The sequence below is a fragment of the Rhinolophus ferrumequinum genome, chromosome 9 (genome assembly GCF_004115265.2).
Source record: "Rhinolophus ferrumequinum isolate MPI-CBG mRhiFer1 chromosome 9, mRhiFer1_v1.p, whole genome shotgun sequence".
Classification (NCBI taxonomy): domain Eukaryota; kingdom Metazoa; phylum Chordata; class Mammalia; order Chiroptera; family Rhinolophidae; genus Rhinolophus; species Rhinolophus ferrumequinum.
Window position 1 is genome coordinate 12,670,407 of NC_046292.1, and position 18,638 is coordinate 12,689,044.

Here is an 18,638-nt window from a genome sequence, read left to right on the forward strand (position 1 = left end):
TCGGGCTGTCCCTCCCGCTGCCTCTGGGAGATGGTGGGCCAGCTCTGCCCAGGGCAGCCTGCACAGAGGAGGGCCCTTTCCCCACTTGCCTGGCCTGCTCGGGACAGACAGCCGGGTCCACGCCCACCCCAGTAGGCCCACAAAGCCCTCCTTCCGGTGACTTTGCCTTGGGACAGATGGAACACCATGTGGCATCTGCCAAGCCAGATGGCCTGGTTGGCCTGAGGGGCCAGGACACCAGCTGGGAGTCCAGCCCCAGCAGGCAGAGCTGCTTAACCCCTTCTTGTCCTAGCCGTAGGAGTTCGCATCCCCTTGGCAACTTAACCACTGTCATACACTCAGGCCTTCTGTCCTCCACCCGTGGATGCAAGGGGCCTCCCCAGGGCCCAGAAGAAGTCCGGGAGGCTATGGGGTAAGAGGGAACTATGGGACACGTGGGAGTAAAGGAGGCTGCTGCCCAGCTTTGAGGTCAGGCCTGGACCGCCAGGAATCTGCCAGCCAGCTGGGGAGGGCACTGATTCTGGGCCGGGGAGCCCTGTGGGGCCAGGTGGAGCCAGCTGCTTGGTTTCCAGGATACCCGTCTGGGGCAGGGACCGCCAGGCCAGGAGGCCACCGGCCACCTTTATTGGGCTGCAACACCCATTCCCCAACCAAACCCTGGAAATAGCACTGCCCTGTGAAGGGGAGACCCAACCCCACCAGGCTGGCTGAATGGCCGTAGACATGTTGCTCTACCTCAGTGGGCCTCAGTTCTGCCCTCAGGAAAGGTGGGGCAGGGGTGATGCCCGGGCTCCAGAGCCACTTCTGCCTCAGACGGTTCTGTGACTCCAGGAGACAGGATGTGCCTCCCTCCCAGGAACTTGTGCGATCCTAAAGAGACCAACTAGATCCTGTCTACACAGTGCATGCCCCAACCAGTGTGCACGAGTCAAGAGGGGTTCAGGCAGGAAGAAAGCAAGCCTCAGGTGGGTAGGGCGGTTGACATCCACCCACGCTTCTACTGTGCGGAAGGCTAAACGGGGGAAATGCAGCGTCTGGGATTAGGGCTGGAGGCCAGGAAGCATTCCCCAAAAGAAAAGGCTACAAGGTCACTGGAAGGCACCTCTGGGGAAGGCTCTGGAATGCCCTTCCGAAGCAGTAAGACCTTTAGAAGGATCTGCAGTGGTCCTAGCCTCGAGGTGAGGAAGGGACAGATGACCTCAGGAGACCCCCTAGGGACAGCAAGCTGGAATCCACAAGGAACAGTAAAGCAGGGCCTCAGAGTCTCTGCACTCGGCTGTCCAGCCAACGTGACATTCGAAACGGACAAGTGTGTCATCTCAGGGCAGAGCATGGCCAAGCTCGGCTCCAGCCTGGGGCCTGCACGCTGGTTGCAGAGGACTCCAGAAAAGCCAAGGAGGGAAGGGTTGGGCAAGAGGGCTGCCAGCCAAGAGAGGACGCATCTGTCTACTCAGCAGAGAGGTGAGAACGTGGGGCTGGGGCCCACAGACCTGGCTGTGAGTCCTAGCTCTGTTGTGTGACCTTGGACAAGTCACTGCCCCTCTGAAAAAAACTGTGTTGGGGGAGAAACTAAACCATCTCTAAGGACTCTTCCAGCTCTGACTTTACAGTCATTTGGCAAGCTCCCTAGGGACAGGAGTCTGCCTTTCTGGTCCACGCAGCATTATCCCCAGGGCCTGAGCACATGATGGCTGGAGCAAAATGATGGCTGGTGGGCTGGCTGGCTGGCAGGCTGGATGGATGAGTGAAAAAGCAGAGCAGAAGATCCTAGGCATTCCCTAGAATGATTCCTTACACATACCCAGCAGGCCTCCCTGGAACCCCTTTCTCATAACTGCAGACCCTTCCGTGTCCAATCCCCTTCTGGAAATTTGTACACCTGTGCACATACCGACAGATGCCTGGTCACACATGCAACACACATTCCAAGCATAGTGACCCAATTTTGAATCCTGAGACGAGAAATTAAAGCTATGGATCCCTGAAGCCATGAGATATATCTGCTCTGGCCTTTCCCCAGGGTACCTTGGATTTCTGAAATACCCTCCCAAAACTGGGTTTGAAAGGAAATATAACACTGATGGAAGCCGCTGGGGATCTTTTAAGCCAGAGAGACCCAAGTTCACATGCCAGCTCTGCCACTTTCTAACTATGACAAGTAACAAGTCATTTCAGCTGCCGAGACTATGTTCTCATCTGTACAGTGGGCGTGACCACAGTCACCCTTCAGGAGTGTCGTGATGTCCGGAGACGACATCTGTCAAGTTGGACCTGCATTGGTCACATGGGATGCCCTCGGGAAATGGTGAGGTGAGTAGTGTGGGATTATGAGATCCTGGCTTTCCTCTTGGCGGAGCTGAGGGAGAGCCAAGTCTCCCAGGGCTCCTGCACTTGGGCCCCGCAATCACTTCCACCTCGTTCCCACCTTGGGGGGTGAGGTGCCTGGACTTAAACTAGGCAGAAGCTACAAAGCAGCCTTTGTCTCACAGGCGAAACCCTAAACCAGCTGCCCTGACGTCAACCCTGGAAAAACGGTGCCAAGACAGCCTTCACCATCACCTCTCCACCAAGGTCTGGGAGCAAGCACTTCACCCACAATGCCTCACAGAGAAGAACCCAGAAGCCAACTTCCCGTTGCCCTTACGGAGGCCTAGAAGGAAAAACAGCTGCCCCACTGCCTGCTGAAGGACAAAGCAAGAAGACGTGAACTTCCAACTCCTGAATTTCAGCCCAAGGGCCAGGGCCAGGGTCAGGACAGTGCAGCCCATTTCTCAGCCTGGGAGACTGAGCCCATCCATGTGACAGGAAGTACTCTAGAAGAGTCTGCCAGACCCAGGTTCGAATCCCAGCTCTGCCCCTGCCTCACGGTGAGACCTTAGGCCAAGGATGTGACCTCCTAAGGCTGCTGCTACCTCCACACAAGGAAGCTAGGAGGCAGGGACAGGGACAGACTCCCCCATTCAAGACCATTCTCCAAAAAGGCCACTGGAAACCACAGGTTCCAGGTGACATGCTGTGCTGTCCATGGCCTTGAAGGTTAGATCCTGTCCTCCCAGTGACCCTGTACATAGTCTGCTGGGGAGGAAAGGGGATGTGACCTCCTCCTCGCTGGCCAGGCAGGCATCTCTGCTGGGGAAAGGAAGTGCCCTGAATACAAAAGGCCAGGAAGGGGGAGGGAGTAAGCAGTTCCCACTCCATGGGCCTGGGAGCTGGGGAGGGCCAGGCTTGGGCAGGAGGGACAGAGTGATGACATTTAAGGGACCAGCACCCCACTTAGCACTGGGCATGCACCATTTCTCTAAATCCTCATTACACCTTGTGAGCTAAGGTTGTCAGCCCCATTTTACAGATGAGAGAGCTGAGGCTCAGGACGGTGATGTGAACCAGGCAGTCTCCAGAGTCAGAGCTCTTACCTGTGTGAAGGCCAAGATCACGAGCTAACAGTGTACACCAGTGAAGAGAACACAAAGCAATGTCTTTTTAAGTGCCTGTGGATGTATCATACCATAAGGCACAGAGAGGAACACCTATGAGTTGGGGGGGGGTGTCCCTGAACTTGGCATCAGGTGAATCCTGGCCCTGCCAGTGGCTGGCTGAGCTCAGGCCTCAGTTTCCCCAACTTGGATAAGTCCAGATGTTTTAAATGTTAGTATTTTCTTTGAAGGCCAAGTATAAAAAGCAATTGCAGTATAATATTAAGATTTTCCATATGAAACTTTATACACATCCAGAAGTACTAATTCTCAGACCGCAGCCCCAGGATAAGGACTCAGGAAATAGGGTGTTTGTGGGGGTTGGAGGACCCGCCTTCATGGTTCACCCAATTCCAGCACTCGAGAGAGTTCTCAGACCTTCCAACTCCAGGGCTCACCCCAGAGAAAAGGGAGTTGGAATGGCCCTCACTGAACCAAGCTTTTCAAGAAACCTGTGGGGCTGGTCATCCCATTTTATACAGGAAGACACCGAGGCACAGAGCAATGATGCAGCCACGTATGTGGCTGGCAGACGGGGACAGCAGGTCAGTCAGTCAATCCCCAAGACCCCAAAGCCGGGCCAAAGCCCAGGAAGTACCTTTGGTTATAAGGAGATAAACGCACGGTGACCTCAGATGTCCCTTTCGTAGGCCAAGAGAGCCCATCTGTAGCCCTGAGGACCCAGATGTCGGGCCAAGAGGTATGGCTTGGTCCCTGGGGACTCCACTCAACAGGGGCTGAGTTACTCTGCAGAGGCTTCTTCACTCTAAGTGCTCTGGCCTCGGGGAGTTTTCAAAACCCCTCCAGAAAGGACTAGCAGCCCCAGGAAGGGTCCCTTAGCTCAAGGGTTTCAAAGAAACCCTGTTCAGGGAACATGGATTGCAGCCGCTACTCCGCTGTGTGACCTCAAGGGAGCTGCTCCCCTTCTCTGGGCCTCAGTTTTCTCATCTGTAATGGAGGTGGAGAGAAAACTATGAAACACTAAAGGATGAACACTCAGATGGTCTTTTCAGAAAGATAGAAGGCACATCTACTGATCTGGGGTGAGGGGAATCACATTGCCTGGAGGCAGGGGGATAGGTTACGTGACCTCGGAGAATGTCTCAAACCCTCTGGGCCTGCTAGGGGGTAAGAGGAGGTCAGGATGTGCGAGGGAAGGGACAGGTAGGGCAGTCAGGCCAGAGGGGAAAGGGGGAGAGGTAAGCTGAGCAGCCCAGCCTCCCTGGCCCCCACGCCATCTGTGTCTAACTCTGGGCCCAGACCTTAATGCGGGCTGGGAGGCTGAGTCGCCCGGTGACCAGCATAGACTTCCAAAACCCAGCAGCTATCCTTCTCTCCAGGCAGCCTTCCCTGCCCTCCACCATGATGTACAAGGGGTAGTACAAAGGGTCTGGGGTGGCCAGAGGCCGGTCCTGACCCTAGGACCACAGGGCGTAGACAGAGGCGCTCAGACACGTGCGCACACGCACGCGCGCGCACACGCACGGCCTCACAAAGCCCCAGCAGCAAAGAGCCCCAAACCGAGACCTGGCATTTGGCGGAGGGGTGAGAGAGAGGACCCCCTCACAGCCCTCCCCTGCCTCAGATAGTGGACAGGTCGGGGGTGAGAGAGCCAGCCATTGAGAATACAGACAAAACAAAAAAGAAGGAAAGGAGAGAGGATGCAGGATAGTAAATAGAACAAAGAGAGCCAAGAAGGCCACGAAGAGGGAAGGGGACCAAGAGGGAGAAGAAGAAAGAGCAGGCAGGCCAGCTTCTGGCTGTGTCCAGGCTCAGGCCCGGGCATGAGCAGCAGGCTCTAGACCAGGCACTGGCATGGCTATCTCACCTCCAGGCCTTGGCACGAGCTGTTCTCTCTACTTGGAGCACCCTTTCCCCGTCTCAAACTCTTACTGAACCTTCAAAACACAACTCAGGTGATGTCTTCTCCAGGAAGCCTTCCTTAACTGGCCCTAAGCTGGCTTAGGTGCCTTCCAGAATCCCCGCTGAGGCTCCCACTCAGAGCTCCAAGGCTCTTGGGTCCTGTGGTCTGACTTTGCAACAAGCTTTCCCCAAAGCTGTTCCAGTCCCAGTCTCCCCACTGCACCCACAGATGGCCTTCTGCCCATTACCACAGCAGGCCAGGGGCCCTGGGAAGATATACCAACTGTGTCCAGAGAGGAGCCTGTCTGACTGGGAATTTCACAAGGTCCATTTAGACCAGCAGATCTTCCCCTCCCCCAAGAGAGCAAACAGATAACAGCAAGCCAAGAACTGTCTTAAATAACCCAAGTAATAAAAATGGCCAATTAAGAGGACGGAAGGCAGTGTCTACACTGTGGAGGCGTCTCTCTCTCTCCAACAGTAGATGAGCGGAGGGAGGCTGTGTGAACCTGCACATCCGAAGTCAGAGCACGCAGGCCGGAAAGCGCTGAGCAAGCATCTCAGAGACGGCAGAGAGCCCTCACCCAGCACAGCCACTGAAGGGGCTCCTGCCCAGGCCAGGGTTCAAATACCATTCAGTTCCTGCCCCAGCTTCTCTTCCCTGAACCCCCAGCCTCATTTAATTATTGCCACGGCAGCTGCCAGTGTCTGAGCTCCATTATCCCATTCGTTTTCTCATGCCATCCATGCCGTATGACTATCCCCATTTGGCAGATGAAGAAACATGGCTCAGAAAAGCAAATGACTTTCTCAAGGTCACAGAGCTGATAAGCAGCGGAAACACTCTCCAGCTTCCTCTCTTCCCAGCTTCCAAGTTCCAAGTTCCACACAAGCACACAAGCACTCTCCTCTAAGCTATCTAGTTTTGCAGGATTCTGTCCAACACCCCATCACAGCTTGTCTCAGGATCCAGGAGAGGTGTGAATATAAAGGCGAGGGGAGGATGGGATATCACATGGAGTTTCGAGTAGCCCTAGGCTGCATGGGAAGTTAGAGAAGAAACAGCCAGCGTGGGTAGGGCCCAGGGCTTCCAACCATTTAGTCCCCACTGCATGCACTCAAACAGTTTATAAAGTGCTTCCACAGGCATCACTTCATTTAATCTTCCCAACAGCTCCTTGAGGTCAGATATATTACACCCATTTCTCAGAAGTGAAAACTGAGGCTCAGAGCATGACCATTAGTTGCAATAGCGTGTCCCTTCCTGGGTGGGATCTGATTTCCTGGGTTCAAATCTTGACTTGCTGCTTACAAGTTGTATCTTGGTCCAGTTCCCTCAGTGTCCCTGTGGCTCACTTTCAGCATCTCTAAAATGGGCTAATGACAGTACCTAACTCATAGGGTTATTATGAGGTTACACGAATTGAATGAAAACTGCTTTGAATGGAAACTGGCAAAGAGTAAATGCTATATCAATAAATGTTTAACAAATTAACTGATAAATATTTATTGTGCCCCTAGTATGCACGGGTAATTATACATGTTCACTATTTGAGCAGATACAGTGACATCGCATTGTCACATTTGCCTGTGTCCCCAGAGTCTGAGCTCCTGAGGGAAGTGTCTGTCACAATGGGTGCCTAGTCACTGTCAAGAGACCAGAACCTTGGCTTCTCAGACATCCACGCCCAGCGGTCTCATCTTCCCCAACAAGAGGCACAGAACAACTATAACAAGTTCCCTGTACCCTGGCAAAGTGAAAGCAAAAGTTAGGGAGACCTGAGCCCAGGGCAGAGGCCAGCTTCTCTCCTGCCACCAGAATGCCCAAAGTTCTTCCTGCTTATCAGTTGGTGAGAAACCCTGGCCACTCCCCGGGAGCACTTAGGGACCAGGCGTGATAAAAGGAGCTCAAACTTAGAGTATGCGACACACATCCAGCCCTGGCTTTGCTATGTGACTTGAGGCAAGTTACTTTTCCCCCTGAGCCTTGGTTTCCGTCTTGCAAAGTTGCCACGAGGTTTAAACCAGGCCGTGTGCAAAGTGCCAGACAGGCAGTAACACAGGTTCCCTGCTCCCCCTCCCTTCGCCGGCCAGGCCGCCAGCCGAGGCATGCCACCCTCTGTAGCTGACCAGGAACTACCCCTTACCCAGAGTCTGGCCCCTACTAGGATGCTGGAGGGCTGGATTGCCCAGTATGGTGGCCTGAGAGCCTCACCTGCCTGCTGCTGTCAGTGACTCCCTGGCTTCTCAAGAAACAATTACCATCAAGTGACAGCAGAAAGTCTTCCTAGCGCAGCGGCCACCTCCTGTTCTGCCACTCACCAGGGCAATGTTGTGACAGGCACTGGGGAGACCCCATGCCTCGGCCTGCCTCTGGCCTGCCTCTGCACCCTGGGCCAGCCATCACCATCTTTAGGTGGCTTGGGACAAGGCCAGCCCAAGTCTCCCTCTGGGAAGAGCACTGAACCTGCAGTCTGGAGATCCAGACTGGATTTGCAACAAGATCTGGGCCAGATGTCTTCACCTCTCTGAACCTGCCATCTGTAAAGTGGGCATAATCAATTCCCACCTCGGGGGGTTGCTCTAATAATTAAATCTCACTTATTTAAAGAAATCAGCACAGAGCCTAGCACATAGTAGGAGCTCAATCAATGGCCCTGTTAAGTCATCGTGATTTATTTTTAAACCTTTTCCAAGATGCTTTCACACTCCATTATTTCAATTGATTTTTTCATCAACCTGGGAAGCAGAACCCAAAAGAAACCTTATCCCCATTTTACAGAGCAACAAACTGATGTGCAAGAGATTAAATGGCATGTGTAGACTCCAGACCACTCCAATAAAGTTACAGAGAGAACAGTTTTCACAGGGCACTGGGTTAGCCCATCTTCTCATGGCCCCATTCGCAGGTAGACCACTGGAAGCTCGGGGCACCCCATAGCAAGCCAGGACCATGACCTGGACTCCACAGGGCTCTAGCTGCCTCATGCCGCCACCCAGGGGGCTCAGCCAGGCCACAGGCTGTCAAGGCAACCAGAGACATTTACCAGGTTACCATTGGGTGACAACTACTCTCTCTTGTACCAGGAAGTAGAGTAAGAAACCACATCCTGCTCAGGAAACAAAGCACCCAGTGCCCACTGAGGGTGGGAGGGCACTGCTCTAGCAGGGAAGCAGCACCCTCAGAAATCTTCACCAGGCTCCCGTCTGGTCTGCAATCTTCTAAGTACTTCACAGCCCGCAATGCCCAGACGCTGCACATCCCCCAGATGCTGCCAGCAAGGGCATGGACTCCCCTCCCCCCAGCTTCCATCCTGGTTCTGGACTTCTTCCCACATCACACAGCCAGCACTGCTCAGCCCCTAGGGCACCCATCCTGTTGCCCTGTGAAATTGTGCTGTGTTAACTCTTTTGGAACTTTACCATTTTACAAAGAGCTGTAGCTGCATGGGCCCATTTATTCCTCCCACAGCCTTGGGGCACAGAGCTCTCAGCATCCCCCTTTCCCAGATGAGGAAGCTGAGGCTCAGAGAGGCAAACTGACCAGCCCACGCTAGCTCAGCTTTTAACTCCCATGCTTAGGGCCTAGCATCTGGCACCAAGCAACGGGTGTTCATTCAAACTTCTTGAACTGATGTGTCAGGACTAGAGTACGGGTCTCCTGACTCCAGCTCCAAACCTTTCCCTCCACAAGCTGTAAGTCTCTGATATGGAGTCCATGCCTGTCATCCATGGCATCTGTGCCTTACGTCTCCCAGCCCCACTGGGGCCTAGGCAGCAGCCAGGCACAGAGCTTTCCCTCGCTGCACAAATACTCGCTGGCTCAGGGGGCACTCTGGCCAGGCCCTGGCTGGGCTCTTCAAGTCCGAGACAAAGAAGACAGACCGGGAGCTGGCCCCCACAGAGCTTACGGTTGGCGGGGGAGCAGACACATCCCAAGCAATTATGATTCAGGTGCAGGGTGCTGTGATGGGGGAAGTAGTGGGCGCTCAGACATGCCCAGTGGAAGCAAGTCAGGGAAGAGCAACACATCCTAATCCCAACACACGGGACACTGGGGCTGCTTCCTTCAGCATCCCAGGCCTTCAGCCATCCATGACAGGGGGAATAAACAGAACAGCAGCCCGGCTGCATCTCAGCAATGGGATCAAAAGCCAGGATTCCAAAGGCAAAGCCCACGGCCTCCCGGTATCACTGATACCGGTGGGATGGTTTAAATCAATTCTCCTCGAAGTCAAGGCATTGCCTTGAAGCAAAGGGCGTGTTCCAATTCTGTGTCTAGCCTTCTGTGTCCTTCAAATACCCATACGTGTGAGGATGCAGGCCATGGGCCTGGAGAGAGAGAGAGAGAGAGAGAGAGAGAGAGAGAGAGAGAGAGAGAGAGAGAGAGAGGCTGCACTGGGGGTGGGGGGACTTTGCATCCGGTGGCCAAGGCAAAAGCCCCGCCTCGAATTCCTGGGAGGAAGAATCTTCAGCGTCAGCTGTCTCCCAGCTTCGGCTTCCTTTTCTTTTCTAGGACCTCATCCCCCTCCCTCTAGCTTGAGGCTCTGAAAATCCCCCCCGCAAATTTGTCCCCAGAGAGAATGCCAGCCTAGCTAGGAGACTTTGGAATACTGAGGAGCTACATGGAGGGGGGTTGTGCATTTCTTTTAAGAGAGGTCAGAAGGGTGGGGGCTGGCCAGAGATTTCCGGAGGCACAAATCAACTGCTAAGAGTAGGCAGAACACCCTCCTTCCACGCTGGACAAAGAAGTAGCCCTTTTTCCCTCCTCCCCCAACACCATCTCGGCGCCTTCCACGGGACAGAGAGTGGCGACGTGTCCTGCAATGAATGTGTTGAGCAGTCCAGGCTTTACTGAGAGATCCCCATAAATGAAAGAAACAGACGCTGGTGGGGGGGGCAAAGGGGGAGGCTGGGGGAGGGTACGTATGGGGCCTACCAAGGACCAGGTGCCTTAACACGTGAGCTCATTTATTCTTTCCTGATCCCTGGGAGAGCAACATTATTGTCCTTTTACAGAAAGCAGTGGTTCAGGCAGCTCAGAGAGGCCAGGTAGTTGCCCAGAGTCACACAGAGAGTGTAAGAGCCAGGACGCGAACACTTTTTCCACCATCCCAGGCTGCCTCCCAGGAAAATCAGAAATAAAGAATCCATTATCAGTGGCAGCTTCAGAAATAATAAGTGTCCGTGGAAAGGGCAGCAAACAAAGCCCTGTGACTCGCTTTCAGGGACAGTCTTCTGGTTTTGGGACATTCATGTGCCAGCACCCACCAGGGTGTGATGGGAAAGGCAGGGGACACTCCAGCTGGCACACCCACCATCCCTTTTTTGGAGCCCTCCCTTCAGGCCAACAGCCCAGCCCCTTCCGGCTCATGAGCAGAAATAGCTGTGACAAAATTCTCTCCCATCCCTGAAAAAGGCTTTTTAAAAAATACTTAAGGCAGACACACAAAAAGGTGGCAAGAACTGTGCCAAGCCTGGACCTCAGGTAGATGATATAGGCATCACTTCGAGACGGTGAGGAAAGCTCTCAACAGAAGATATGCCCACTTGGTTTTGTGGCTCAGGCCCCTCTGGGCCTCAGTTTCCCCATCTCAGCTGAATCAGTGATTTCTTTCATTCTTTTTCTTACCTGCAGAACACTGTTTTCCAACTGAATCTTCCTCAGAATATCAATCGGAGAGTCATGGAAATGGAGCTGCTGTGGTTGACGTGGGCCAAATCCCAGATGTGCCTGCCACTGTCCCCAGAATTACACCAAGGCATCCTGCTCTGGACCCCAGACCTCCAAAGGGCCTATCTGAAAACCACCAGACTAAAGGATCACACTGGTCCCTCCTAGCTCTCAAAGGAAGCTCCAACCCCCCAGGTACCAGGGAAAAACAAACTAAGTCCTTTGTGCTAATTTGAGTCTGGGGCACAGCCACTTGGCAACCTACAGAAGGAGGGAATAAAGCCATCTGCTTCCAAACCACTCGGGGCCTTGGGCAGGAGACGGGGAGGCCCAGACAGTCATCCCAGGAGGCAGAAAGAGCAGCCCTGACCCGGGCCCCTTCAAGTCACAGACCCGATGTATAGAGCAAACTGGGAGGGATCACCTAAAGGACCCCCCTTATGGAAAGGTGGAAAACCTAAGGCTCAGAGAGAGCAGCAACTAACCTGAAGTCACACAGCGCCTAGTGGCAGAGCCAGACCTGGAGTCTGGGTCTCTTGGACACCAATTCAGAGAACTCTCCAGTAGTTTAAAGTTCAGAGGGACTCAGCAGGAATCTCCCAGAGAAAAGCCCCTGGCCTGCAAACTCAGAACAGGATATTTTGGTGGTACTGGGTGGTGACAGGGCAGAGATGTTTGTTTTGGTTTCCAAATCAATGCTTGACAACCTTGCCGGTGTTACAGTTTCGGCGACCACATTTCCCACCCCCAGTGAAGAGCTCAGATACTTGGACCAGACAAAACCAAATTAGTAGTGAATGGGGACAGAGTCGAGGGCCCCAGGCCAGGGGTTCTGGTTTGGGTTGGGGTTTCCAAAGCATGCTTCCTGTACCACTGATGGCACATGAGATGCTGTGAGGAGGTACACAGGTGGCTTTTTAAATTTAAATTTTATTGACTACCGTGTTTCCCCGAAAATAAGACCTAGCCGGACCATCAGCTCTAATGCGTCTTTTGGAGCAAAAATTAATAGAAGACCCGGTCTTATTTTACTTTAATATAAGACTGGGTCTTATATAATCTAATCTAATCTAATCTAATCTAATCTAATATAATATAATATAATATAATATAATACCGGGTCTTCTATTAATTTTTGCTCCAAGAGACGCATTAGAGCTGATGGTCCGGCTAGGTCTTATTTTCGGGGAAACGCAGTATGTAGGTGAATGGATAAACCACATGTGGTCTATCCATAGAGTGGAATATTATTCAGCAACATAAAGGAATTTACTTTCGATACATGTTATACCCTAGATGAACCTTAAAAACATTATCTAAGTGAAAGAAACCAGACACGAAAGACTACATATTGCATGATTGCATTCATATGAAATATCCAGGAAAGGCAAATCTAGAGAAACAAAAAGCAGACCAGTGGTTGCCTGGTCTGGGGTGGGAACGGGGATTAACTGCAAATGGGGAGGAAGGATCTTTTGGGGGTGATGCAAGCGTTCTAAAACTGGATTGTAGTAATGGTTGCACAACTCTGTGGATTTACTACAAATCATTGAATTGGATGCTTACAATGAGAGGATTTATGATATGCAAAATTATACCTCAATAAAGCTGTTAAAAATCTTACATAAGAAATAATACAGGGTGGTACATGGATATGGCCACAAGTTATGGAGGTAGAACCCAAAAAGCCTCCAAATTGGAGAACACTGAGCTACACATTCAAGGGGAAGCAAATGGGGGTCTCCAAGCTGTGAGTTCCTCCAGGTGGACCAGAACAAACCATGGAACCTTTCCTTCCTGGCACAGACGCCATTGCTCACTGCTTGGGGCTACATCATAGACATCCTGGAAGAACCTGAAGGCTACGGTGGCCACCAGCCCAGGCAAACGCTTTGGTCTTATGTCTCTGACTATGACCTCTCTATGGGCAGGGCAGCTGGATGGCTTAGTTGGTTAGAGTGCGAGCTCTGAACACCAGGGTTGCCGGTTCGATTTCCACATGGGCCAGCGAGCTGTGCCTCCACAACTAGATTGAAGGACAACGACTTGGAGCTGATGGGCCCTGGAGAAACACACTTTTCCCCAACATTCCCCAATAAAATTTATTAAAAAAAAAAAAAAAAAAAAGAGGGCTGGGAGCTCAAACTCAGTTTTATATTTTGGCGAGGCTGGGAAGACCCTTTAAGATGACCTAGCCCAGTGGTTTTCAAACTTTTGAAAAAGTTGATTGCTTGCCTGCCCTCCTCCCAAAAGAAAATTCTTATGAGAAACCCAAATATAGAAACAAATAAAACCAGAATGTTACTTGTGTAAATTTGTATTCCCGTTCAAATATATAACCGTTACCTATTCTAAATTCAACCACTGCAATTGATGAAGTGATTTGGATCCATTAATATTTAGACTTGGGATCATGGATGACAGTTGCACATTCCGTTTAATTCTATCTTCAGTTTTAGCTGCAGAGTATCAAGAAAATCTTGACTCACATAGAGTGGTAGCTACAAGTAGGGACAGTTTTTAGCAGTTTGCTTTGTGATCTCAGAATATTCTTCAGACAACTAGAGAAGGTAGGAGGGAGTCTTGAACTGGAGCCCAACTACTACCAACACGTTAATGTGTAAGAGAACTTCAGTGAGTTGACATTAAGAACTTAGAAGTGGGTAAGCACATTTTTACGACTATGATAACATTTCAATATATTTTTAAATATTAATTTTTATTTAATATTCAAGGAATCCCCTAAGGCATCTCTAGGGAAGCCTGGGGCTTCAAAGAGCACAGTGCTAGCTCACTCACCTCTCCCTTTACAGATAGGGAACCTGAAGCCCAAAGAAGGGAGAATACTTGCTTTGGAAATATCTAACTTGAGCCCTGAATCAATTTCAGAAAAGATGCATCTTCCCAACTGACAAAAAGAAAAAAAAAAAAAAATATGGAGGAAGGGACGGTACACACATACCCCAGAGGGCAGGAAAAGAGACACCTGCACTCTACCTTTCTCAACAGCACCCATCTCATTCCAGGCCAGCGCCAGAAGCTGACATCACCCCCCACACCCTGGGCGCAACTTAAACAGAGCATTGCTCAATGCCAACCTACCTCTCTTTAAGACTGGGCATGGTTTTTCCATCTCCTTAGTAGCCAGGTCCAAAAAGCATGCATACAGTAAAACAAACACAACGCAAGCCTGAGGCATGACGACACAATCAACAGTGGCAGACAGAAGGGCCCATCCCTCTGAGTTTCACCATCAAGAGCAAGTGCCTATTTTCCTACCGCACCCGAACGAAGCTGCCCACAAGGAGCAGAGAGGTGGCTCTCCACAGTGAGGCATCAGGCCATTCTGAAGTCCTCAAGACAGACAACCAGCCCAGGAGAGTAGCTGGTATACAGTAGGGGGTGTAAGACCTACCCCAGAAAGCCAGGCCCCGCATGAAAGAGACCTGAGACTCCAGGTATCTGCTCCCTGCTAGTTTGACAAAGAGCCCACCATTTTTAATAACATTAACTTGATTACTTTATACCTTCCAAAAAGCATCATGGTCCTATTCTCCCCTCATACAACTGTGGGTGGATTTCATTATTCCATTTTTCTGATGAGCAAACAGGCTTCCAAGTGGTTCAACAATCTCACTGGCAGGTGATGGAGCTGGCATTTGAGTCCTTCCCAATGAAGGAAAAGGAGGGAGACCCATGCCCAGCTCCCTGGGCAGACTTCTGTGCTCATGTGAGCACCAGGACTCAAGGAATGGAAGGAAAGATCCTTCTCAGCACATCGTCCAAGCCCGGGAGTTCAGAGCCAAGGCTCCCCATGCAGAGTTGCCCATGCGGGGACAGCAGAGGGCCCCACCCCCACCCAGGTCTGAGATGCTACAGACAGACCCCTCACCTCTTATCAGAAAGCGGAGCATACAGTACTATCAGCCAGGCCCTAGGCAGGAAACAATGTTAGGTTCCCACCTGGGGAATCTGGACTGGGCAGAAATGTGCTGCCCAGTAGGCAGTCTGCCCTGCACTCTAGCCAGAGGTGGTGGTCTGGGTCCATTCAATGTCCAGTCTTCCAGTCCAAGGTTTTCTCCTCCTGTGGACCTTTAGGGCTGGGCTTGTTGGGGCCCAATAAACCATGACAAAAGGGTAGGGGGACAAGAGAAGCAAAGGGAGGAATTTTTAAAAGCATGTGGCCAATCTGATGTAAGTCTGGTTACCCAGCCCAGCCAGTTGGATCTTACAGATCTGGAACAAGAAGTCAGACCCTAGCCCCAGTGGGTAGGGACAGATTCATCCATTTTCAAATACACGATTTCATTTAATTCAAGGAACAAAAGGCCAGTGCGGTAACTAAGAGTTTTTTCTTTTTACCAAAGGAGGGAGAGGAGCTCACCTCCACATCCTTGGGAAAACACTTGGGCTGGGAGACAAACTAGCCAGTAGTTAAAATCACTAGTTCAAATTCTGGCTTCACCACTTATTAGCCAAACCACCTCAGGCAAGTCACTTGCATCTCTGTGCCTCAGTTTCCTCACCTACAAAACGTGGATAAGAATGTCCCACACTCTGTGTTGCCGTGAGAATTAAATGAGATCACATAAAACACCGATGGTTATTTTGTCACCAAGAAAACAATGTGCCTGCTCCAAGGACTGCTCGGAGGTGTGCCCTACGGTAGCCAGCGCCCGCTCCCATTCTTGGAACTAGATAACTGAGTTTTCCAGACGTGTGTAGGGCGCTCGGCAAACACGGCTTCCAGCCCACCTGCCAGGACCAGCTGGCTGCCACCCATCCCTCCCGAATACACACATTCCGCGGCCGCCGGGACCTGGATGCCCCCAACCCGGGAGCTGCGGGAGGAGGGGAGAGGCCCCACTCACCTCCGCTTGTACTCGTCGCGCTCGCGCTTCACCTTGGCTAGCACGTTGTAGAGCGCGCGAATCTCTGGCGTGATGGTGTCGATCTGCACGCCCACGCCATCGGGGTGCACCCATGACACGCCGGGGCCCTGCACGGTCTCCACGCCGCCGCCGCCGGTGCGCCGCACCTGCGTGTAGCTCCAGATGGTCCCGGGCAAGCGGCCGTAGTGCTGCGGGTGCGAGCCGCCGCCGGGGGGCAGGCCGCCCAGGGCCACGGCGTTGGCGTTGGCGCCGGCCGCCGCGCCGCTGCCGATGCCGTGTCCGCTGCCCGGCGCGAGTGGCCGCAACAGCTCAGGCCCGGTCTGCACGGCCTGCTCACGGGAGAAGGTCTTGTAGCGCAGCCGCCGCTCGCGCTCGCTCTGCTGCTGCTCCAACTGCTTTTCCAGGAGTCGGTTGCGCCGCTCCAGCTCGTGCACCTTGGCCAGGAAGCAGCGGAAGCGCACGTTGAGCCCCTTCAGGAGGTGGATGTTGGAGCCCAGGTCGTCCCGCAGCGCCGCGGTCACCGGCGATGGCCCTGGCCCGACCCCACCGCCGCCCCCGCCTGGGCAGCCCCCACCGCCGCCACCCGGAGGGCAGCCGAAGGCCAAGGCCATCTCTCCGAACAGCAGCGAGTTCACCATGCGCCGGCTGCGCAGCTCAGGGCCCCGGGCCCGCGGCTCTAGGGAAGGCTCCAGCTCCGGGCAGGGCTCCCGGCGCGGCCGGGCCAGGTTGGGCGCGGGTTCCAGCGTGGCCGGCCAGGCGGTTCCAGATGCGCGCCAGATGCGGCCTCCGCAGCGACTGAGAGGCGGACCGGCCCCGGATGTGGGCGCCGAGGCAAAAAATGGGACTCGGGCTGCGATGGAGGCCTCGGCGGCTGCGCGAGGTAGCGAGGGTTGCGGGTACCGGCGCCGGGGCTGTCAGAGACGCTGTGGAGGCGCCGCGGCAGCCGCTCGTAGAGGACTCTTGGCTGGCACTGCCCCTCTGCGGCGGGCCCCGCCCACTGCAGACACAGGCCCCGCCCCCGCTGTTGCCCCGCCCACCACCCTCTGCGACGCATCCTGAACCTGAGGCCCCGCCCCCAAGACCTGCAGCTGCAGGCCCTTCCCACGGCCTCGTGGCTCCGCCCACTACCGGGCGCCTCTGCTTTCTCTGTTAGGACGATCCGGGGCGTGCAGTTCTGGCTCCGCCCAGGTCCCGCTGGACCACGCCCTCTCCTGTGCCGGGTCCTGCCGCCCCGCCCAGCTTGGATTCTTTGCCGGGGGACACGGACCGCAGAGCTGCACCAGGCACGCGGTTAGCTGAAGCCGCCGCAGAGCCAGCCCGGCCTCTTAAAGGGACCGGCAGCCCCGGCATCTCTTTTAAGGGATCCCTTTCCCCTACGTCCTCTGCCAAGGAGGCTCCGCTTCTCTCCCAACCCAATTCCCCAGACCCCAAATTCCCACGAGGTGCGAGAGACCTCGGCCTGGAAGGGCTGGCGGATCGTAGCATCCGAAGGTGCATCCGCACCCCACCCCACTTCAGACTGGGCGGCCTAGATCGACCTTTCCAGGATAAGACTGCTTTTCTGCTGTCACGTCTCCCACGCGTTGAACTCAGGCAGGCTTCTCGCCCCCTCGCCCCCAAGATCGGCCTGGACACGGTGGAGCCCGCTGGTCCCCGGACCCATGGAGGCCCCGTGACTTTGCAGGAATTGCGGGGTACACTGAGCGAAGACACTCCGGGGATGCCACCCGTCTGCTCAGCCTGGGCTTCTGCAGCTACCCCGCCCCATATGACCACCTCCCCTCCACCGCACATTGTCACGTTGCGATGCAGCAGACCTCAGAGCTGGGGTCCATTTCATTGAACCACTTAGGGGGAAGCATGGGTAGAGGGGTGGAGCCAACCCGAGGACGCATTCACTCCTTCCATTCATTCATTCACTTATTCATTCAAATCAGTTTTCAGACCTACCACCCTGAAGACCAAGTTCTCCAGTCTCCTGATGTCACCAGGACCAATTTGCAAACCTCTATCATTATTTCTCAAGGGGTAATAATAGCTCCCATTGTTGAGTGCTTGGTGTATGTTAGGTGCCATGCTTAGTTATTATCCCTATTTTACAGAGGTCACTGAGACCAGAGGGAGAGCAAGCCATCCCAAAGCAGATGCTCTTACCATCCTTGAAACTCTGCTGTCCTCTTGTCCATTTGATCCTCACCACAAAGCTCAGAGGGAGGTGACCCCATCTTTGAATGCCTGTGGCTTGCGCTGTGTACACCAAATCAGACATATGGCATGTTCCGGATTCTTCTGGCCTCATTTTTTGAACTGCAACTTAGTATTTGTCTTGTGAACTTTTATGTTTGTTTTGTCGTGTTGTGTGTAAGCTTGAGAGTAGGTACCCTGTTCAACAGGGACAATGACTCGCTGCTCTCAGTGACAAAAGAGACACAAAGGAGATACTGGTTTGCTCTGGGGTGAGGTCGTGGCTGTGATGTTAGTTTGCTGTTTTTGATTTGGTCACAAGAGCACACCCTCTGCATGTTTCCTTCCATCACCCCCAGCTTCTTGCTCCCTGCCAAAATTGGCTCACCTTTATAAGACCCAGAGCTGAAACTCACCTGTCCTGAAACCTTTCTCTGCTTAGCCCAACCCCATGTGGTCACTGCTCTTTACTCTTTGTTCTCTCATCTTTCTTGGTGATTTTCTTGTTTAGCTAACCTAAAGAGTCAAAATCCCTTTGCCTTTAAGCAGGAA

General features: G+C 53.3%; 1 protein-coding gene across 2 annotated transcripts in view; it reads right to left on the reverse strand.

Moving 5' to 3' along the window:
• The window catches only part of IFFO2 (intermediate filament family orphan 2), a 45,193-nt gene extending 27,679 nt beyond the window's left edge, over positions 1-17,514 (reverse strand). Inside the window, exon 1 of one of the 2 annotated variants that reach the window (XM_033113440.1) lies at positions 15,882-17,514. In XM_033113440.1, coding sequence (XP_032969331.1) covers positions 15,882-16,540 — 659 coding nt within the window. In that variant the 5' untranslated portion in view covers positions 16,541-17,514. The remainder of the gene's footprint in view (positions 1-15,881) is intronic. The other variant, XM_033113439.1, reaches the window with a different exon arrangement.
• Between the last annotated feature and the right edge of the window lie 1,124 nt (positions 17,515-18,638).